The 15,762-nt window shown below is 45.4% G+C and overlaps 1 protein-coding gene across 1 annotated transcript in view; it reads right to left on the bottom strand.

Annotated features, from left to right (window-relative positions):
- rnf123 (ring finger protein 123) overlaps window positions 1-15,762 on the bottom strand; it is an 83,228-nt gene that overhangs the window by 2,196 nt on the left and 65,270 nt on the right. Inside the window, exons 29-30 of the mRNA XM_030418888.1 lie at window positions 9,191-9,285; window positions 1,280-1,365 (exon numbers count right to left, since the gene is read on the bottom strand). Coding sequence (XP_030274748.1) covers window positions 1,280-1,365; window positions 9,191-9,285 — 181 coding nt within the window. The remainder of the gene's footprint in view (window positions 1-1,279; window positions 1,366-9,190; window positions 9,286-15,762) is intronic.

Genomic DNA, 15,762 nt, shown 5'->3' with positions numbered 1-15,762 from the left:
GCACCTCCAGGATAACATGAAATATGTATTGAGGTATGTACTGGACGGAGGTCTGCTGCCCACAGAGCTGCAGAGATTCAGCCACCATCAGCAGTTACCAAACAGCTGACTCACACATCACACACACACACACACACACACACCTGTGTGTGTATAAATACATCACATATACAGTAAAGTGTGTGTTGGGATCGATGCGGCCGTCAGCTCGGAGGGGAAACATCACAACTTATTCTAGAAGAACACAAACATTTTTCATTTTCTGACTTTTCATTTTCATCAATAAAGTTTGTTCATCACAAGAGAAATAATGTGGTAAATATTTCAGTGTCTTTTTTTATAAAATTATTTTCACTAATTTATCAGGTAATCATCATTTATTTAATTGATTGAAGTTATAAAACCCAACAGCACAGAGGACGAGGCTCAGGTCCTCAGGGAGAGGAGAGGAGGAGGAGAGGAGGAGAGGAGGAGAGGAGGAGAGAGGGTTTTAGGTGAACTGCTCCTTTAAATGTTGTGCGTGACAATATTTATTCTTCAAAGACTTCCAGTGTTGTTCTCCCTCCTGATCAATGAACGCTGCTGCATGAGAAGAAATGATCTGAATAATAAAATGAACAGAATGTGGACGAGCTGAAGAAGACTTCTGTTAGTGGCTGAGGAGCAAGAGTGTGTGTGTGTGTGTGTGCTGGTGTGTGTGTGTGTGCTGGTGTGTGTGTGTGGTGTGTTGTGTGTGTGTGTGGTGTGTGTGTGTGTGTGGCTGGTGTGTGTGTGTGTGTGTGTGTGTGGTGCTGGTGTGGGTGGTGTGTGTGTGTGTGTGTGTGTGTGTGTGTGGTGCTGGTGTGTGTGTGTGTGTGTGTGTGTGTGTGTGTGTGTGTGTGAGTGTGTGTGTTGGTGTGTGAGTGTGTGTGTGTGTGTGTGGTTGCTGGTGTGTGTGTGTGTGTGTGTGTGTGTGTGTGTGTGTGTGTGTGTGTGTGTGTGTGTGTGTGTGCTGGGGTGTGTGTGTGTGTGTGTGAGTGTGTGTGTGTGTGTGTGTGTGTGCTGGTGTGTGTGTGTGTGCTGGTGTGTGGTGTGTGTGTGTGTGTGCTGGTGTGTGCTGGTGTGTGTGTGTGTGTGTGTGAGTGTGTGTGTGTGTTTGTGTGTGTGTGTGTGTGTGTGTGGTGCTGTGTGTGTGTGCTGGTGTGCGTGCTGGTGTGTGTGTGTGCTGGTGTGTGTGTGCGTGTGTGTGTGTGTGTGTGTGCTGGTGTGTGTGTGTGCGTGTGTGTGTGCGTGCACTCACTTGCAGGACTTGTGTGAGCAGGGCTTGAAGACAGCAGAGATGGAGTGAGCGTAGCAGATGGGACAGAGATCTTCTTCACTGGTCGGCTGCAACACAAAGAACACGCGTCAGTCTGAACTGTCGCAGCTGTGGAACAGAGAAAACTGACATTCAGGGAGAGACGCGTCTCCTCTAAGCTGCGTAGCTTAGCTTAGCTTAGCATAAAGACTGGAATCAAGACACCTGTCTCCCAGAAGACACCTGTCTCACCACACATCTCCTCTCACACCTCCACCTGTAGAGACACCTGAGTGAGATAATAAGTTGTTTTTAGGTCATTCTCACTCAGTAAGAGAACTCTGTACTCTGCTGCTGCTGACGTCTGTGAGCTGAACTGTTTGATCCAACAACACAAACTATTATCAGAACATCATCAGAACATCATCAGAACATCAGAACATCATCACAAGATCAGAACACCATCACAACATCAGAACACCATCACAACATCAGAACACCATCACAACATCAGAACACCATCAGAACACCATCAGAACATCATCGGCCACCAAGAGAGAAAACTGAGGCAGCTCCTGTTTGTTCTTCTCCGTTTTCTACCATCACAACTCTTCTTCTTCTTCTTCTTCTTCTTCTTCTTCTCTCTACCTGTCGTCTTGACACAGCCAGCTGTCTGCAACCTATCAGCTCCTCCTCCTCCTCCTCCTCCTTCTCCTCCTCCTCCAACAACAGACACAAACATCTTCCCAGACTTCAGTGTGAGAGTCCGTCTGTTGGATCTCCTCCTTCAGACGGACTCACCTCCACCTGAATCTGCTGCCTCCTCCGTCCGTCCTGACAGCTTCTCCTCCGCTGCCTCTCTCATCCTCCTCCACCTCTTCATCTCTTCTCCTTCCTGCCACGTTTGAACAAGGTGCCTGAGTTACATCAGCTTCCCCTCCTACATCCTCCTCTGTGAGCAGCTGTCACTCTGCTGCCGTCTGATCCCTGCCCACCTCCTCCTCCTCCAGCTCCTCCAGCTCCTCCACCACCCTGCTACACTGAGGCTGACACTATGATCATCACATCACAGACTGTTTCCACACAGGTCTGCTCACCTCTAAACCTGCAGAAACTCCACTTCAGTCCTGCTGTTACAAACCTGTGATAAAGTGCAACAGAGAAAAACTTTCCACAGATCATTTCAACTCTCTGTGAGCCGACACGCTTCAGCAACGAGCTGCGATCCACAAGTCAGACGGAGTTCAGAGGATGAGAGACGACGAGACGAGAAACAAAAGAGACAAATACACCTTTAATGGACCACACACACACACACACACACACACACACACACACACACACACACTATCAGCACCTATCAGACGCTGACTTCAGATCAGCAGAAGGAGAACAATAACTGACTGAATCAGTGGAAGAGAAGCTTCAGCTTCATCTCTACATGAGCTGACGGAGCTCAGCTGAGCTGGTGGAGGACCACAAAGGTCAAAGGTCGAATGTTCATGATGAGACTCCAGTGAGAAGAGCGTGTCAGGAAGACAAACTGAGCAGTACCATGAACTGGACCACCCTCTGCATCAGAGGAGGCAGATCTAAATATAAAGAGCAGTCAGAACAGAGTTCAGAGAGGATGAAGTAAATATCACACGCAGTCTGTCGCAGGCAGAGAGAGAGAGAGACGGGTCAGTGTTACTGAGTGTAACTCGCCCTGCAGGCTGCGCTCCAGCCAAGAACCGAGTTCTGACGGCAGACGGTTTGAGGGGAGGAGGGTCCAGAGGAGGACGGGGAATGTGATTGGTCCGGGCGCTCTGGGAGCCAGCGACCATCTGTGTCTGGACTCAGGCGAGACGGAGGACGCCAAAAATAAATAAGTGTGGCAGCTTGAGAAGCCGAACATCAACAGCACAGAGGGACAGATGACGAGGGACTCTAACGACGCTACGGAGAGGACGGGTCACAGCCCATCAGAACAACAGGCCGGGCTCACAGAGTGTGTGTGTGTGTGTGTGTGTGTGTGTGTGTGTGGAGGTTGAGCTTTGATTTCAGCTCTAAAACATCAGTTTAACTGGATCTTGTCCTGTGAGCTCGGTCCTGCTGAGGTTCTGAGCGGTCCTGAGGTTCTGAGAGGTCCTGCTGAGGTTCTGAGAGGTCCTGAGTCACCGAGCAGACGACACAGTTCTCTCTGCTGAATCTGAGCTTCTGATTAGCCCTAACCCTCTGATGATGTAAAACTTCAATAAAATGAGAAATATAAAAACATCCGGTTGAAATTCTTTCATTGTGAGAACTAAACCAGGACGACTCACATTATCGGTCGGACCTGATTTTATTTAATTGTTCCCAGAACATCTTCATGAGCGCGCCTCCAGGACGTCGTCAGCTCTGGAGATAAAGATAATATTCAGACCGAGTCCGATCTGAGTGACGGGCAGGACTCTCAGCCCGGACCAGAACTTTACTGTTCGCTCAGTTTCTGACACTAACCTGACTGAAGTTGGTTTGGATTAATCGGACACTTTGATAAAGTTTGTTCAGAACCAGGTGGACTGGAGTTAATGTTGGATGAGCGACACATGAAGCTGAAGCTCTCCAGGTGAAGTAAACGCCTCATGCAGCGCTGAGGTCGGGTTCAAATCGTCTCCGTAGTTTCTGCTGCAAAGATAAAATCTGTCCGACCACCAAGTTCTTTAAAATGACGATGTTCTTTAAAAGAAGTTTAACTTTGAACCTGTCAGGACGTCACAAAAACTTTCATCCTGGCGTCTTTTCAACATCTTCAAAGACACAATGTAACTAAAACACGAGTCATCTCTGCCGGTCCGACAGGCTGCAATATGTTTAGAGTGAGAGCGGGCCGAACGTGACGGGCCAGAACATTTGACAGCGTCTGGTATCAAAGACAGACGACATCATGGCGAGCAGTGAAACCATCAGTAACCATATTTGTTTCTTCCTCTCGTTGACAGACAACATTTTAAAGCTGTAATCAGTAACTGGACCGGCTGTGAACAAACAGCACCTGGTGAAGAGAAGAACAAATTCATTCTTGTCTTCCTGAATGTGTGTCGATCCACTTCGTCTCTGTTCTCCTCTGGTGCTGTAACGAGGATCAGTCGACCCGTCGCTCTGTGGTTTGAGATTAACAGCGAGCTGTTGGACTTGTCGGATGTCGGGTGTAAATATAGACGCAGGCAGAACGTCGGCGCTGACAGCAGCAGCAGCAGCCGTGTGGAGAGAGATGTCAGGATTTATTGTCGAGCCGTCTGGATCTGTCATGGACCCACTTTAATGAAACGCCTTTGATAGAAGACGCTGACTTAATAACTGTGACACTTCCACTCCTCCGTCTCCCCAGAACTGACAGAGCAGAAGACACGGATCAACCCAGAACGGCTGACGACACCCTGACCCGCTCCACCAGAAGGTTCTGGGCTTCAATGAATCATTACGATGGAAGGTGTTGAACTGAGGCGGTGATGCAGGTGTAAGGAGAGGAGGTGGGTCATGATATGGTCTGTTAAGTAACGACAGAGAGGAATTATTAAAAACATTTAAATACAGACGAGACAAGAAGAACACATGTAACCACGTACAGAGAGCGTGAAGGTTCCTGTTTCTGTTCGAGGGCGTCCTTAAACCGCCTGTACAGATCTCACTGAACCCGACTAAACACGACTCGTTCTTCTTCTGTGGTAGAATTAACTCCACCTGCTGTTTGTCTCCAGCAACCAATCAGATCACATTCACACAACAAACATTCAGTCTGGGATTCTTTTTTGATAAACTCAGTGAGAAATAAGTTGTTGGATGAGAACATGACTTTAGATGTTCAGATTGATTCCACTCTCATGTCCGTACGGTAAATATGAAGCCAGCCAGCAGCTGGTTAGCTTAGCTTAGCATAACAACATGAAGGAGAGGCTGATGTTACCCAAGTCTCAACAATGTCGTGTTTTATGAAGCAGGTACAACATTATTTTCTTTAGTGTTAATCAAACAATGAATCACGTTCAGGTCTGATGAAACTGAACCGAAGGAACAAGACGTCCAAACCCGAGCAGCTCTCAGCAGGTTTTACAGAAAGGTCAACACATTGGTAGTCATCACACACACACACACACACACACACACACATCTCCTGCTGTTTGTCTCCTCCCCCTCCTCCCCCTCGTCTCCCCTCCATGTGAGGAACATCACCGCAGCTTTACCGCCGGTGCTGTCGACGGTTGCCCTGACAGCCCGAGCTGTTGTCTTGGCAAACATAAGCAGACGTGCTGATTGTGTTGATGAATTTGAGAAGCTGCGGAGTGTTTGAGGACGTGTGTGTACTCTGTCTGTGTGTGAAGGTGTTAATCGTCTGTGGAAACACTCGGAGAAAAGAGCGATCAGACGGCAGCAGTGAGGCGACCCGACAGCTTTTCAAACAGTCTAATGATTTAACAACAGAGCGGCAGCTGAAAGTGGCATCTGCAGCTCCGTCACACTGAACCAGGACCGGCTCCTGGCCCGGCTCCTGGCCCGGCTCCTGGCCCGGCTCTGTGCCCACAGCTCCTCATTCTACTGAAGGCTTCTCTTTAACAACACGCAGCCCAACGACAGAATCAAACACAGAACCTTATGTTTCTTTAGGTTCAAGCTTCAGTTTTCAGTTGTGACAACACTGTGATATCTGGTTCTGTCAACACAAACACGGCTGGAAATGTCCAGACGTCTCCTTAAAAATACCCAGTGACACGGTCCAAACACTCAAAGTCCACAGAGGGACGCGGCCAACAGAACATCACAGACTTCTGTTCACTTCCTGTTTCCTGCCAACACTCGACTCGAAGACGAACCACTGACGATAGGAAGGAAGATATTCCAGAGATCCGTTAATGATGTGTTTGTGAGGAGGGTTAACTCCGGACACATTAAAGAAACTGAAATTCTGTCTTTTGTAGTTTCCTGTTGAATCCCTGAAGCTGGTTGTTTATTTGTGGTGAATATTATGTGAACTTGTCATGCAGACAGCAGGTTCAAGTCGAGCTGTTGGTGTAAAACACTCATCTCTTTAAAGAAGTTGTCAGGACATAAAAACACTGATCTGCTGAGTCAGCAGCACTGATGAAATGTTTAAACTGAGAGTCGAATCAAAACGTGATTTAAAGAACAGTGAGGGATTCTTCTTCCTCACAGCGTCGACTGACAAACCTAAACTTCTTATCTCACTGTTGTACCAGTGTGAGGCTAACAAACAGCAGCCGGCTGCACAGAGTGACAGAGGAGGATCATGGGAGACCGTCAGAAACAGATCGAGGACAAATGTTCACTGAATGGACCACACACTCAGAATCTCAACACTTCCAGCTTTACTGTATATTAAAGACACTCAGCAACAGAGAAAATAATATATAGTTTAATTCAAATTCACAGCCGCCATGCAAGAATAAGTGAGTGCTCCCTCAGAGCCATAAAGCAGCGCTCAGCCAGAGTGATTGGACTTTCCAATCATGTGGAGAAACCTAACATTAGAGAGGATGTAATTTCCTACTTCAAGCCGAGTGAGAGCAGAGAACCATTAGTGGGTTTGTGGAAATATACCTCCGGGTCTGGACTCACAGCACTTTAACTCTGCCTGTCTTTTATTTTCTTTCCTCTACTCTCTCTCTGCTCAGTCGTGACCACATTCAGAATCTGCTGCTGTAGTTTCATCTACTGTTTCCAGAATGACCGAGCAAAAAGAAAGTGATATACAACTTTCACCTCTCCTCTCTCACTCCTCCCCCCCCCCTCATCAATAATACATCACTTCTCCGCTCAGTTGAGCTCTGTGGTGAGTCTGAAGGGAGAGTAAAGGATCAGATTTCCACTGCAGAGGGACAGGAAATGGGTTTCCCTGACCAGGTTCACCCTCAAGGGCAACACGACCAGAGTGCAAACTGCAAACTGCCCCGGTCAAATGGAAAGTTCTCTCTGAGTGTGTTCTCTCCGAGTTGTGTTCTCTCCGAGTGCGTTCTCTCCGAGTGCGTTCTCTCCGAGTGCGTTCTCACCGAGTGTGTTCTCTCCGAGTGCGTTCTCTCCGAGTGCGTTCTCACCGAGTGCGTTCTCTCTGAGTGCGTTCTCTCAGAGTGTGTTCCGTCCAAGTGTGTTCTCTCTGAGTGCGTTCTCTCAGAGTGCGTTCTCTCAGAGTGCGTTCTCTCAGAGTGCGTTCTCTCCGAGTTGTGTTCTCTCCGAGTTGTGTTCTCTCCGAGTTGTGTTCTCTCCGAGTTGTGTTCTCTCCGAGTTGTGTTCTCTCCGAGTTGTGTTCTCTCCGAGTGTGTTCTCTCAGAGTGTGTTCTCTCAGAGTGTGTTCTCTCCGAGTTGTGTTCTCTCCGAGTTGTGTTCTCTCCGAGTTGTGTTCTCTCCGAGTTGTGTTCTCTCCGAGTTGTGTTCTCTCCGAGTGCGTTCTCTCAGAGTGTATTCTCTCCGAGTGCGTTCTCACCGAGTGTGTTCTCTCTGAGATCATTTAAAACATCTCATCTCTCATTGATTGTTAGTACAATAAAAAATGATCAGAATTCTAAGTCTGAGCTCAGAGGCAGTTTTGTTGTTGATGTTTCAGTCACACATTTAGATGATTTGAGTTGTTAAAGTTGATTAAAGATATGATTAATTGCAACATAAATTTGAGGAAGTTTGGGAAAAGTGGAAAATGTATGTCACCCCGAAACGCCCTTATTCTGTTTGAAAAATTATGAAAATTAATATTTCATTTATCTTCTCAAACTCAGGACGCCCCATTTTCATTTTGGTTTGTTTTGTGTTAAAACAAAAAACAAAAACTGAAAAGATGGTTTACTCTATGTGAGGTCAATTTGGAAGAGGACTATTGATTGGTTGTGAAGATGTGAACCAAATAAAAGGTAAAAAAAAAAAAAAAAGAAAGATGTCATTTTTAGGTGTTAAAGATGGAAAATGGTGTATAAGAACTGTGTTGATTTAACAAGACGAGTTCAGTTGAGGGTCACGTTGGAAATGTGACGTGTGGTGATGTCATGGGTCAGAACCAACATGGCTGCAGAGGAAGAACGTACAGCTGCAAAATAACATTTTTTTACACGTCGTCCAAGTATTCATGTTTGTTGTTAACGAGTTCTTAATTGACGCTGTTGAGGTATTTTTATCATTTGTATTTCCTTTCAGCCCATTTCTGCTCTGCTGACGTGTTTCAGTCGACTAAACAACAGAAACCAGCTGGAGAGACTTGAACAGTGTGCTGGAGATGTTTCCGAACCTTTGACGTCTTTTATTTTGTTAGTTTGCACGCTGTGTGCTGACCTGTAACTTCTAAAGACATCTGTATGATGCTGGTGAAGCCTCCACCCACAGGGGGCAGCAGATCACCAGAGACAACTGCTGCTTTTTGCTAGACGTTCTTGGCTGTAGCTAGCTACAGTTAGCTGTCTAGCTCATGTTAGCCACGTCATAGTTTATGTAAGTGTTCGGTGTGTTTTCACTGGTTGCATTAGGATCTGATGATCCAGAGGCAGAGTGAAGTATCTGTGTATACTGTCGGTTTTCCATTTATAACAAGTTTGTCAGCCTGAACACTTGAAACTCTTTTCTCTTAACGTCTGCAGTTTCTCATCGCTCTCTGCGATATCCAGAGCCGCCTGCCCGAGCTTTCCTTTAAACAACTCTTCAGCACTTAAGGATAACGATGGCTGTGGGATTTATCTACTTAAGCATGCAAATGGACCGAGATTCTTCTCAGAACCTCAATAACAAATCTGGATGAGACACACAGTCAGCACTGACATCGCATCACAGGACACGAGAGACAGATTAACTGCTGGATGAGTTGAACCTGAACACACTCACACATGTTTCCATGACTGGACCTGCCACAGTGATGATGTCACAGTGATGATGTCACAGCAGTGTGCTGGTACTTACAGCTGTGCTGGCTGCAGCCTGTTTGGACTCTTCTGTGAGGAACGCCAACATCAGCTCCACCTTCTGTTTCTCCTCCTCACTGATGTAGTCCGTGTCTGCAGGAGGACGACACACAACACTGAGTGAGCTGCACACACATCATATCATCATTCTTCATGTCATCGTTTCTCAGCATGTGTTCCACCTGTTCTTATTGGAGGCTATGGGCAAAAATTCAAATCTTCACAAAATTGAAAGCAAAGACCGTTTTTAAAACTTTGTTTCACTAAAGACACTCTGATATGTTGTAATTAAGCGTTTAATGACAAACAAACTCAGGACTGATAAAGAAATGAGTTCAGCTGAGAAAGAGGATTTTAGAAGAAGGAGAATTTCTTTTATTGTTATTCAAGCATGAAGGAAAATGTATAAAGCAGTGGATTCTGTCTGTCGTTTGTCTGTAGGATTTCACATCCACACACTGAAATGATTCGGTATGTTTTGAAACATATGAAGACAACATGCAGCAGGAGGGATATGAAGTAAAATATTGTTTAATTTGTCCTGAACGTCAACACGAGACCCTGAAGACCCAACGATGTAAACACTTCTGTGGTTTGTTTGAGTTCAGTTGGAGCGTGAAGAATAATCACATATCACACAGAGATCAGAGACAGAACCGTTATCAGTGCCAGTACTATATTATAAAGGATTATAAAGAGATGTAGTGTGATCCATACTGTATGTGGGAAGCTGAGCCTGTGTGAGTGCTGCTGTGATCGTTACAGTGTAAGATGATCTGATACAGAACCGGTGTTAGACATGAAGTCTACCAATGACATCTGGGAAACACTCAGCTCCGATTCACAGATCCCGTTACAGCTGCAGCTCCAGATATAAACCACAGAGGTAAAAGGTGAGTTAGACAAGTGTGTCAGTGCTATACAGTGACACAAAGAGACGCAAATAATCCAACCGTCTAGATCCGTCACAGGGACAGTATCTGGTTCTCCTCAGAACCACTTCCTGTACAACAACGCAGGACATTTTCTACAGCTCAGATCGACGTGTTCATCAACTTTTAGTCTAATTTACTGTTAAAGACAACGTGTCAACACTCGTCAGCGTGACACCACTGGATCAATTTAATATACCTGGTTCTGACATAATGCATCAGCCAAGTCCGAACTGTCCCCTTTATATGGCAGCCACCTGATTTTTGTCTTCTTCAGAAACCATCATTCCCCAAGGAATGAACAAAAATGTGAAGAACGTCCTATCCCACAATGTCAAAGAGAGAGAAAAAATACTGGACCCAGTCCTTTATCTGGACCTGCACCCGACGTTAGTGGTGGTGGAAACACCCCTCCTTGGCAGACGTATGGTGTTATTATACACTATCATGTTCTTTGATGCTGTAGCTGTTTGGGGGCGGGCTCACTTTAACGGTTTCATATAGTGTGTGGGTGTAAACTTTAACAGAACATGTTCAGCACTGGTTTGATGTCTTTATTCTTATCACCGTTCTCTGTTCATCCTTCTCTCCTCCTGTGACGTTTGTCTGAGAAGTCAGTTACTGACACATGGCTGTGATGAACAGGCGAACACAGCGTCATCATCAGCTGCTGATTAACTAAGTGCAGAAATGCCGTCCAGTCTGAAACAGTCAGTAAACAACTTTTGTTCATCCCACTTTAACTTTCTTCGTCCCTCTGCTCCACTTATTCATCACCATCCTCTCTCCCTTCCTTGCTCTCTCCCTCTCTCTCGCTCTCGATGGCTTTCGATTTGTCTTTCCATTTTCTCCCCCTAAAACCTCTCCTTCTCCCCCTCCTCCCCCTGCAATCAGACAGATCCTCTTTCAGCGGGGGAGTGGTATCGCCCTGGTCAGGGCTGTGATATTGGCTTGTTGGAGAGCTGCCATGTTGATCTGCAGTGAGGGATTACAATTTCTACACGTGATATTAGACGGACTATGGAGGGGGAGAGGAAGAGGAAGAGGGAGGCAAAAACAGAGAGAGAGATGACACAGAGAGATGTAAATAAAACCAGACTAAAACTTATAACAGTAGAGTGAAACTGGTCTGACAACTTCAGGAATGAAAACACTAACGAGCTTGTCCGACCTCACAGCTGCTGTCACTGCTGAGCCTTTGCGATTTAACTGAGAAACAACAAACCTCAAACATGTGCAGAGTGCAACATTAGCGTTCTATCTTAAATTTTTTTTTTCAATCTTTTATCTAACACCACAAATGCTGTAATAGCGTTCTAACGCTACAATGCTGTAATACACAGCTTCTGATATTCAGTGTTACTCAGAAAACAATACACAGCACACCCTCTAGAAAATCTGTCAAAATGCAGATGGAGCTGCAGACAAATCCTCATTTTGAGAGACTGGACCATGTTTCTGGTCTGGCGAAGACACAAGCCCAACACAATATTCACAACAACACCACAACATTTACAACAATAACATAAACCTCTCTTTGAGTACGTGTTATGAGCTCGGAGAGCAGCAGTTTACAGCAGAGCAGTGACAGTTCACAGAACAAAACATACACTTGTCCTTGTCCAACACTGCCTTTACAACATTAATACATTGTCAAACAAGAACCATGATACAGTAATCTGGCCTTTTATATTTGTGACACCCCTCCATAGAAAAACCTGCCTGAGGAACCAAATTGTAAGTCTACCAAAATCAGCAAGTAATCAGCATTGAAATCCAACAAGTGAACACAAACACTCTTGGACACTCCAGACTATATCATTGGAGGTGCCACTTTCTGCATCCCACCCTAACAAATTGACATCACTAACGTTCCTGTTCTCACCAACTCAGAGATTAACTGAGAAACACAGGTATTTAGTAAATTCAATGTCATAATCATAGAGTTTATCTAGAATTTCTTTGTGTAATTTGTGTTCTTGATGTTCTGTTCATGATTTTTGCTTAGCCAAGATAAAGAGTTTGCGAATGCCAAACTGGTTACTGAACTGCCCTGACGTTACCAGAATTAATGAAATGACAGATGAACACCTATAAACTATAGATTACCAAAGGGAGGATGCTGTGATCAACAGATTAAGTCTTTCATTGTGGATTCAAAATGGACTCTGAACTGAACTCCCCAGTCTTCACACCTACGTGCAAATTCAGCTTTGAGCTACTATTAGTCAGGAGGGCGGACCCCCCTCTGACCAAACAGTCAAAACTCCAAAGCTTCCGTTCCTCTCTCTTCTCCATCTCTCTCCACATGGGGCTGCCTGCCATTAAGTTCTCCTCTCCCGGATTCTTCTGGGCCTTGAAGCTGCTGAGAGCTGCAAACTACAATACCAGCAGGTCCGAAGAACTTCTCCTCACTGCAGCGACACAAGGTCCTGCTAGTATTCCAGATCAGTTAGCACCCGCAGCTGCGACACAAAGGCCTAGCTAAGTCCACAATCTGAGAAACATGAAGTAAGTCAGCACCAAGCTGCTTTCCCTGCAGAAGAAAGGAGTGACCAGTTTCTTCCACCTGCAGTCTTTTATCAGTTTTTTCACAGCAAGAACAGTCCAACACTGCACTGTTTAACTTTGGAATGACAACCTTCTCCTGCTTGGCTCATCAGCCATGGTAAAGTTGGCTGAAGCCTGATAAAGCCTGGTAAAGTTGTACCAGACAGACTGAAACATGTCAACATCTCTGTCACGTTCATATTCCTCTCAGGATGGACTGTGATCATTCTGGTGATCCTCTGACGTCATCTAGCGCCACCGTCAGGTCGACACGTTACTGTGTCCAGTACCAGAAGAACCGATGACATCATACCAGCCATTAAAGTTGTAAAGTGACTTATTATGTTTCATAATGAATAATTATCCCTGACAATCATTAATTACTATTGATGGCCAAATCAATGTTGGGTGAACTACTACATACGGTGCCCCGTGTGAGGCACTTGACTGTTGGCAATCATTCATAATTGTGTCTCGCATCTTGAACTCTTGAGCCAGAGGTCTATGAGTTGAGAATAAGATAAGGAAGATCACACAGTTGATTTGGGAAACTGCTGTCCCTTCCAAATCCAATGCTAAGACACTTGAGCCTGCCTGATGAAACTCAGCAGTGTCTAAGAAATCTCATGCCTCAAAACTTCACCCTCACAACAAACCGAAGGGGGGACAAAAGGATGCATAGGGACTCTCGGAATAACCGACCCTATAGATAACCCTTTGGATTAGATTAGATTCCACTTTAATGTCATTGCGCACGGTACAAGTAAAGACATAACAAAATGCAGTTAGTCTCAAGCATCACTTCCGGAAACACTCCTCCAGTACGGGTGTACCAGACAGACTGAAACATGTCAACATCTCTACAGTTGTATAAACGTTATGGATATTTCAGAATATGTTTTGCATATTGTTTGTAAAACATTTCATAAATTATCTAAACACTGCTTTTCATGTTTGTTGGATATAAACAGTGATTGGCTGTTAAAACATTTTCTTTCAGTATTTGTATCTGTCATCTTCCATAAAGTGGTTACTGCTCTTCATGGCTTCACGAAAGTCAAAATAATAACATGAGCAACAATTCAAAAGCAGACTCTATGAATAAAACAGAACATGACATGACATAATTTTACACATGAAAAGGTCGACAGCAGAAAGAAAGCAGATGGTTGAACTACATAACAACAAAATTAAAAAAGAAAAGAGAAATGAACACATCTGTAACAATGAGGCAGCAGGAGGAGCAGGTGCAGCTTAAACTCTGCGACTTTTCCCTTTAAGACAGAAACATCATAAACAAACAGCCTCTTCATCTCTATCTGCTGTGTTTCACTGTCACACACAGCTTCAGTGGGGAAATCTTCACATCATCCACAGTGTTAATGTATGGAAACATCCTCTCAGTGAAAGTGTGTGTGAAGGTGTGTATGTGTGTGTTAGTGTCAGGATCAGAGAACGACAGCTTCCCTCCGGTCCAGTCCAGAAACACTCTGATCCTCTGGAGCTTCTTCTGCACTACGAGATCAGTGAGTGGAGCTGATGGTGAGCATGCTGAGTATTTACCTTCATCAAAATCTATTCCCCAAACATCAGACATCATGTCTCCCTTCCTCTGGACAGACTCTGCTAACACACCCAGTGTCCAGCCTGCACTGTCTCCAACCTCGACCTCCCAGCTGTGAGTCCCTGAGTTAAAACCCACAGAGCCCAGGACAAACCAGTAATAATCAAACCTCTCTGGATTATCAGGAAGATTCTGTCTCTCTCCTCGCCTCACACTGCTCAGATCTTCAGACAGGATCAGGTTTGGATGAGCAGTGTTTGGGTCCAGAACCACAGGAGTGTAGGAGACCATGTCCTTCATCGTGTTCCAGATGTTGAAGCTCAGGTTGCCCAGGTGTTTGGCCAGGTCTATCAGAGCTCCTGAGGGCAGCTGTGGATCCTCCAGCAGGGGGCGCTGCTGGACTCTTTCCACTGCAGCCTTGTAGTTGCGCAGGAATGAGACATCTTTAGCTCTCAGCTCCTCCTCTGTGGCTCTGACTGTGCGTGAAAGAGCTGCTAACTCTTTGCTCAGAGCCTTCATCTTTGCAGCCATATCCTTCATCATCTGACTCTTCTGCTCCTCTTCCTCCCTCAGTGCAGCCATCCTGGCCTCCTCTTCCTCTTCTAGAAACTGGTGCAGCATCTTAAATTGCTCCTTAATCTGCCTCTCTGTGTGTCGGGCCTGGACCTTCATGTGTTCTGCTGTCTGATGGAGCTTCACTTTAACTTCTTCAAAAAGCTTTAACTTCTTCTTTAAGGGCTCCAGAGTTTCCTGAAGTTCCTTCTTGTGTTGTCGTGCTGCTTCATCGATGGGTCTGAATCTGTGATTGGTGTGTTGTTCTGAGTCTCTGCAGACAACACACACCGGCTGCTGATGGTCCAGACAGAAGAGCTGAAGTTTCTCAGAGTGCAGACTGCAGCGAGACCCCTTCAGCCTGAGAGTCATTTTGTCTCTGAGTGAGGCTGAAACCACATTAGACACAAAGAACAGTGAATCATGGCTCTCCTCTCATCTCAACTAACTTCACTGAAATTTACTTTGAGTGCCGTTTTTAACCAAACTCACATTCAGTGTGTTGAGCATCCGCAGGTTGAAGCAGTGTCTCTCTCCTGTAGCGTTACTCGCTCAGAGGAAGTTGTTTGTTCGGTCTGAAGGTGAATCTGATCGTCTGTTTGTCAATTTGTGTCTCTCTTTAGTGAAGAACACTGAAACTCTTTCCTGGTTTGTCTCAGGTGAGTCAGGTGAGGGGTGGAACTTTGTTATATCTGACAAAAATCTAACACAGGGAAGTTTTTCATTCCAAAGTGTTGATATGTAACAGGAGTTGTAGACTGATAATGTGCAGCAACTATTTAATGATGACAGGAACTTCAGATAGTGGAATGCCACTGAATGGGTTGACTGGAATAAAGTAAGAGGCACCACAGAATATCACAGCTAACATTGTGTTAGGACTGACACTAAAGGGTCATTGGGTGTCAAAGACACTTCATGAACCAACCTCAAAAGGGATGAGGCACCTTGCCCTGAATGGAGATAGATCTG

The sequence above is a fragment of the Sparus aurata genome, chromosome 6 (genome assembly GCF_900880675.1).
Source record: "Sparus aurata chromosome 6, fSpaAur1.1, whole genome shotgun sequence".
NCBI classification, from domain to species: domain Eukaryota; kingdom Metazoa; phylum Chordata; class Actinopteri; order Spariformes; family Sparidae; genus Sparus; species Sparus aurata.
The sequence above is the reverse complement of the archived record's forward strand: the minus strand, read 5'-3'. Positions and strand labels throughout refer to the sequence as shown.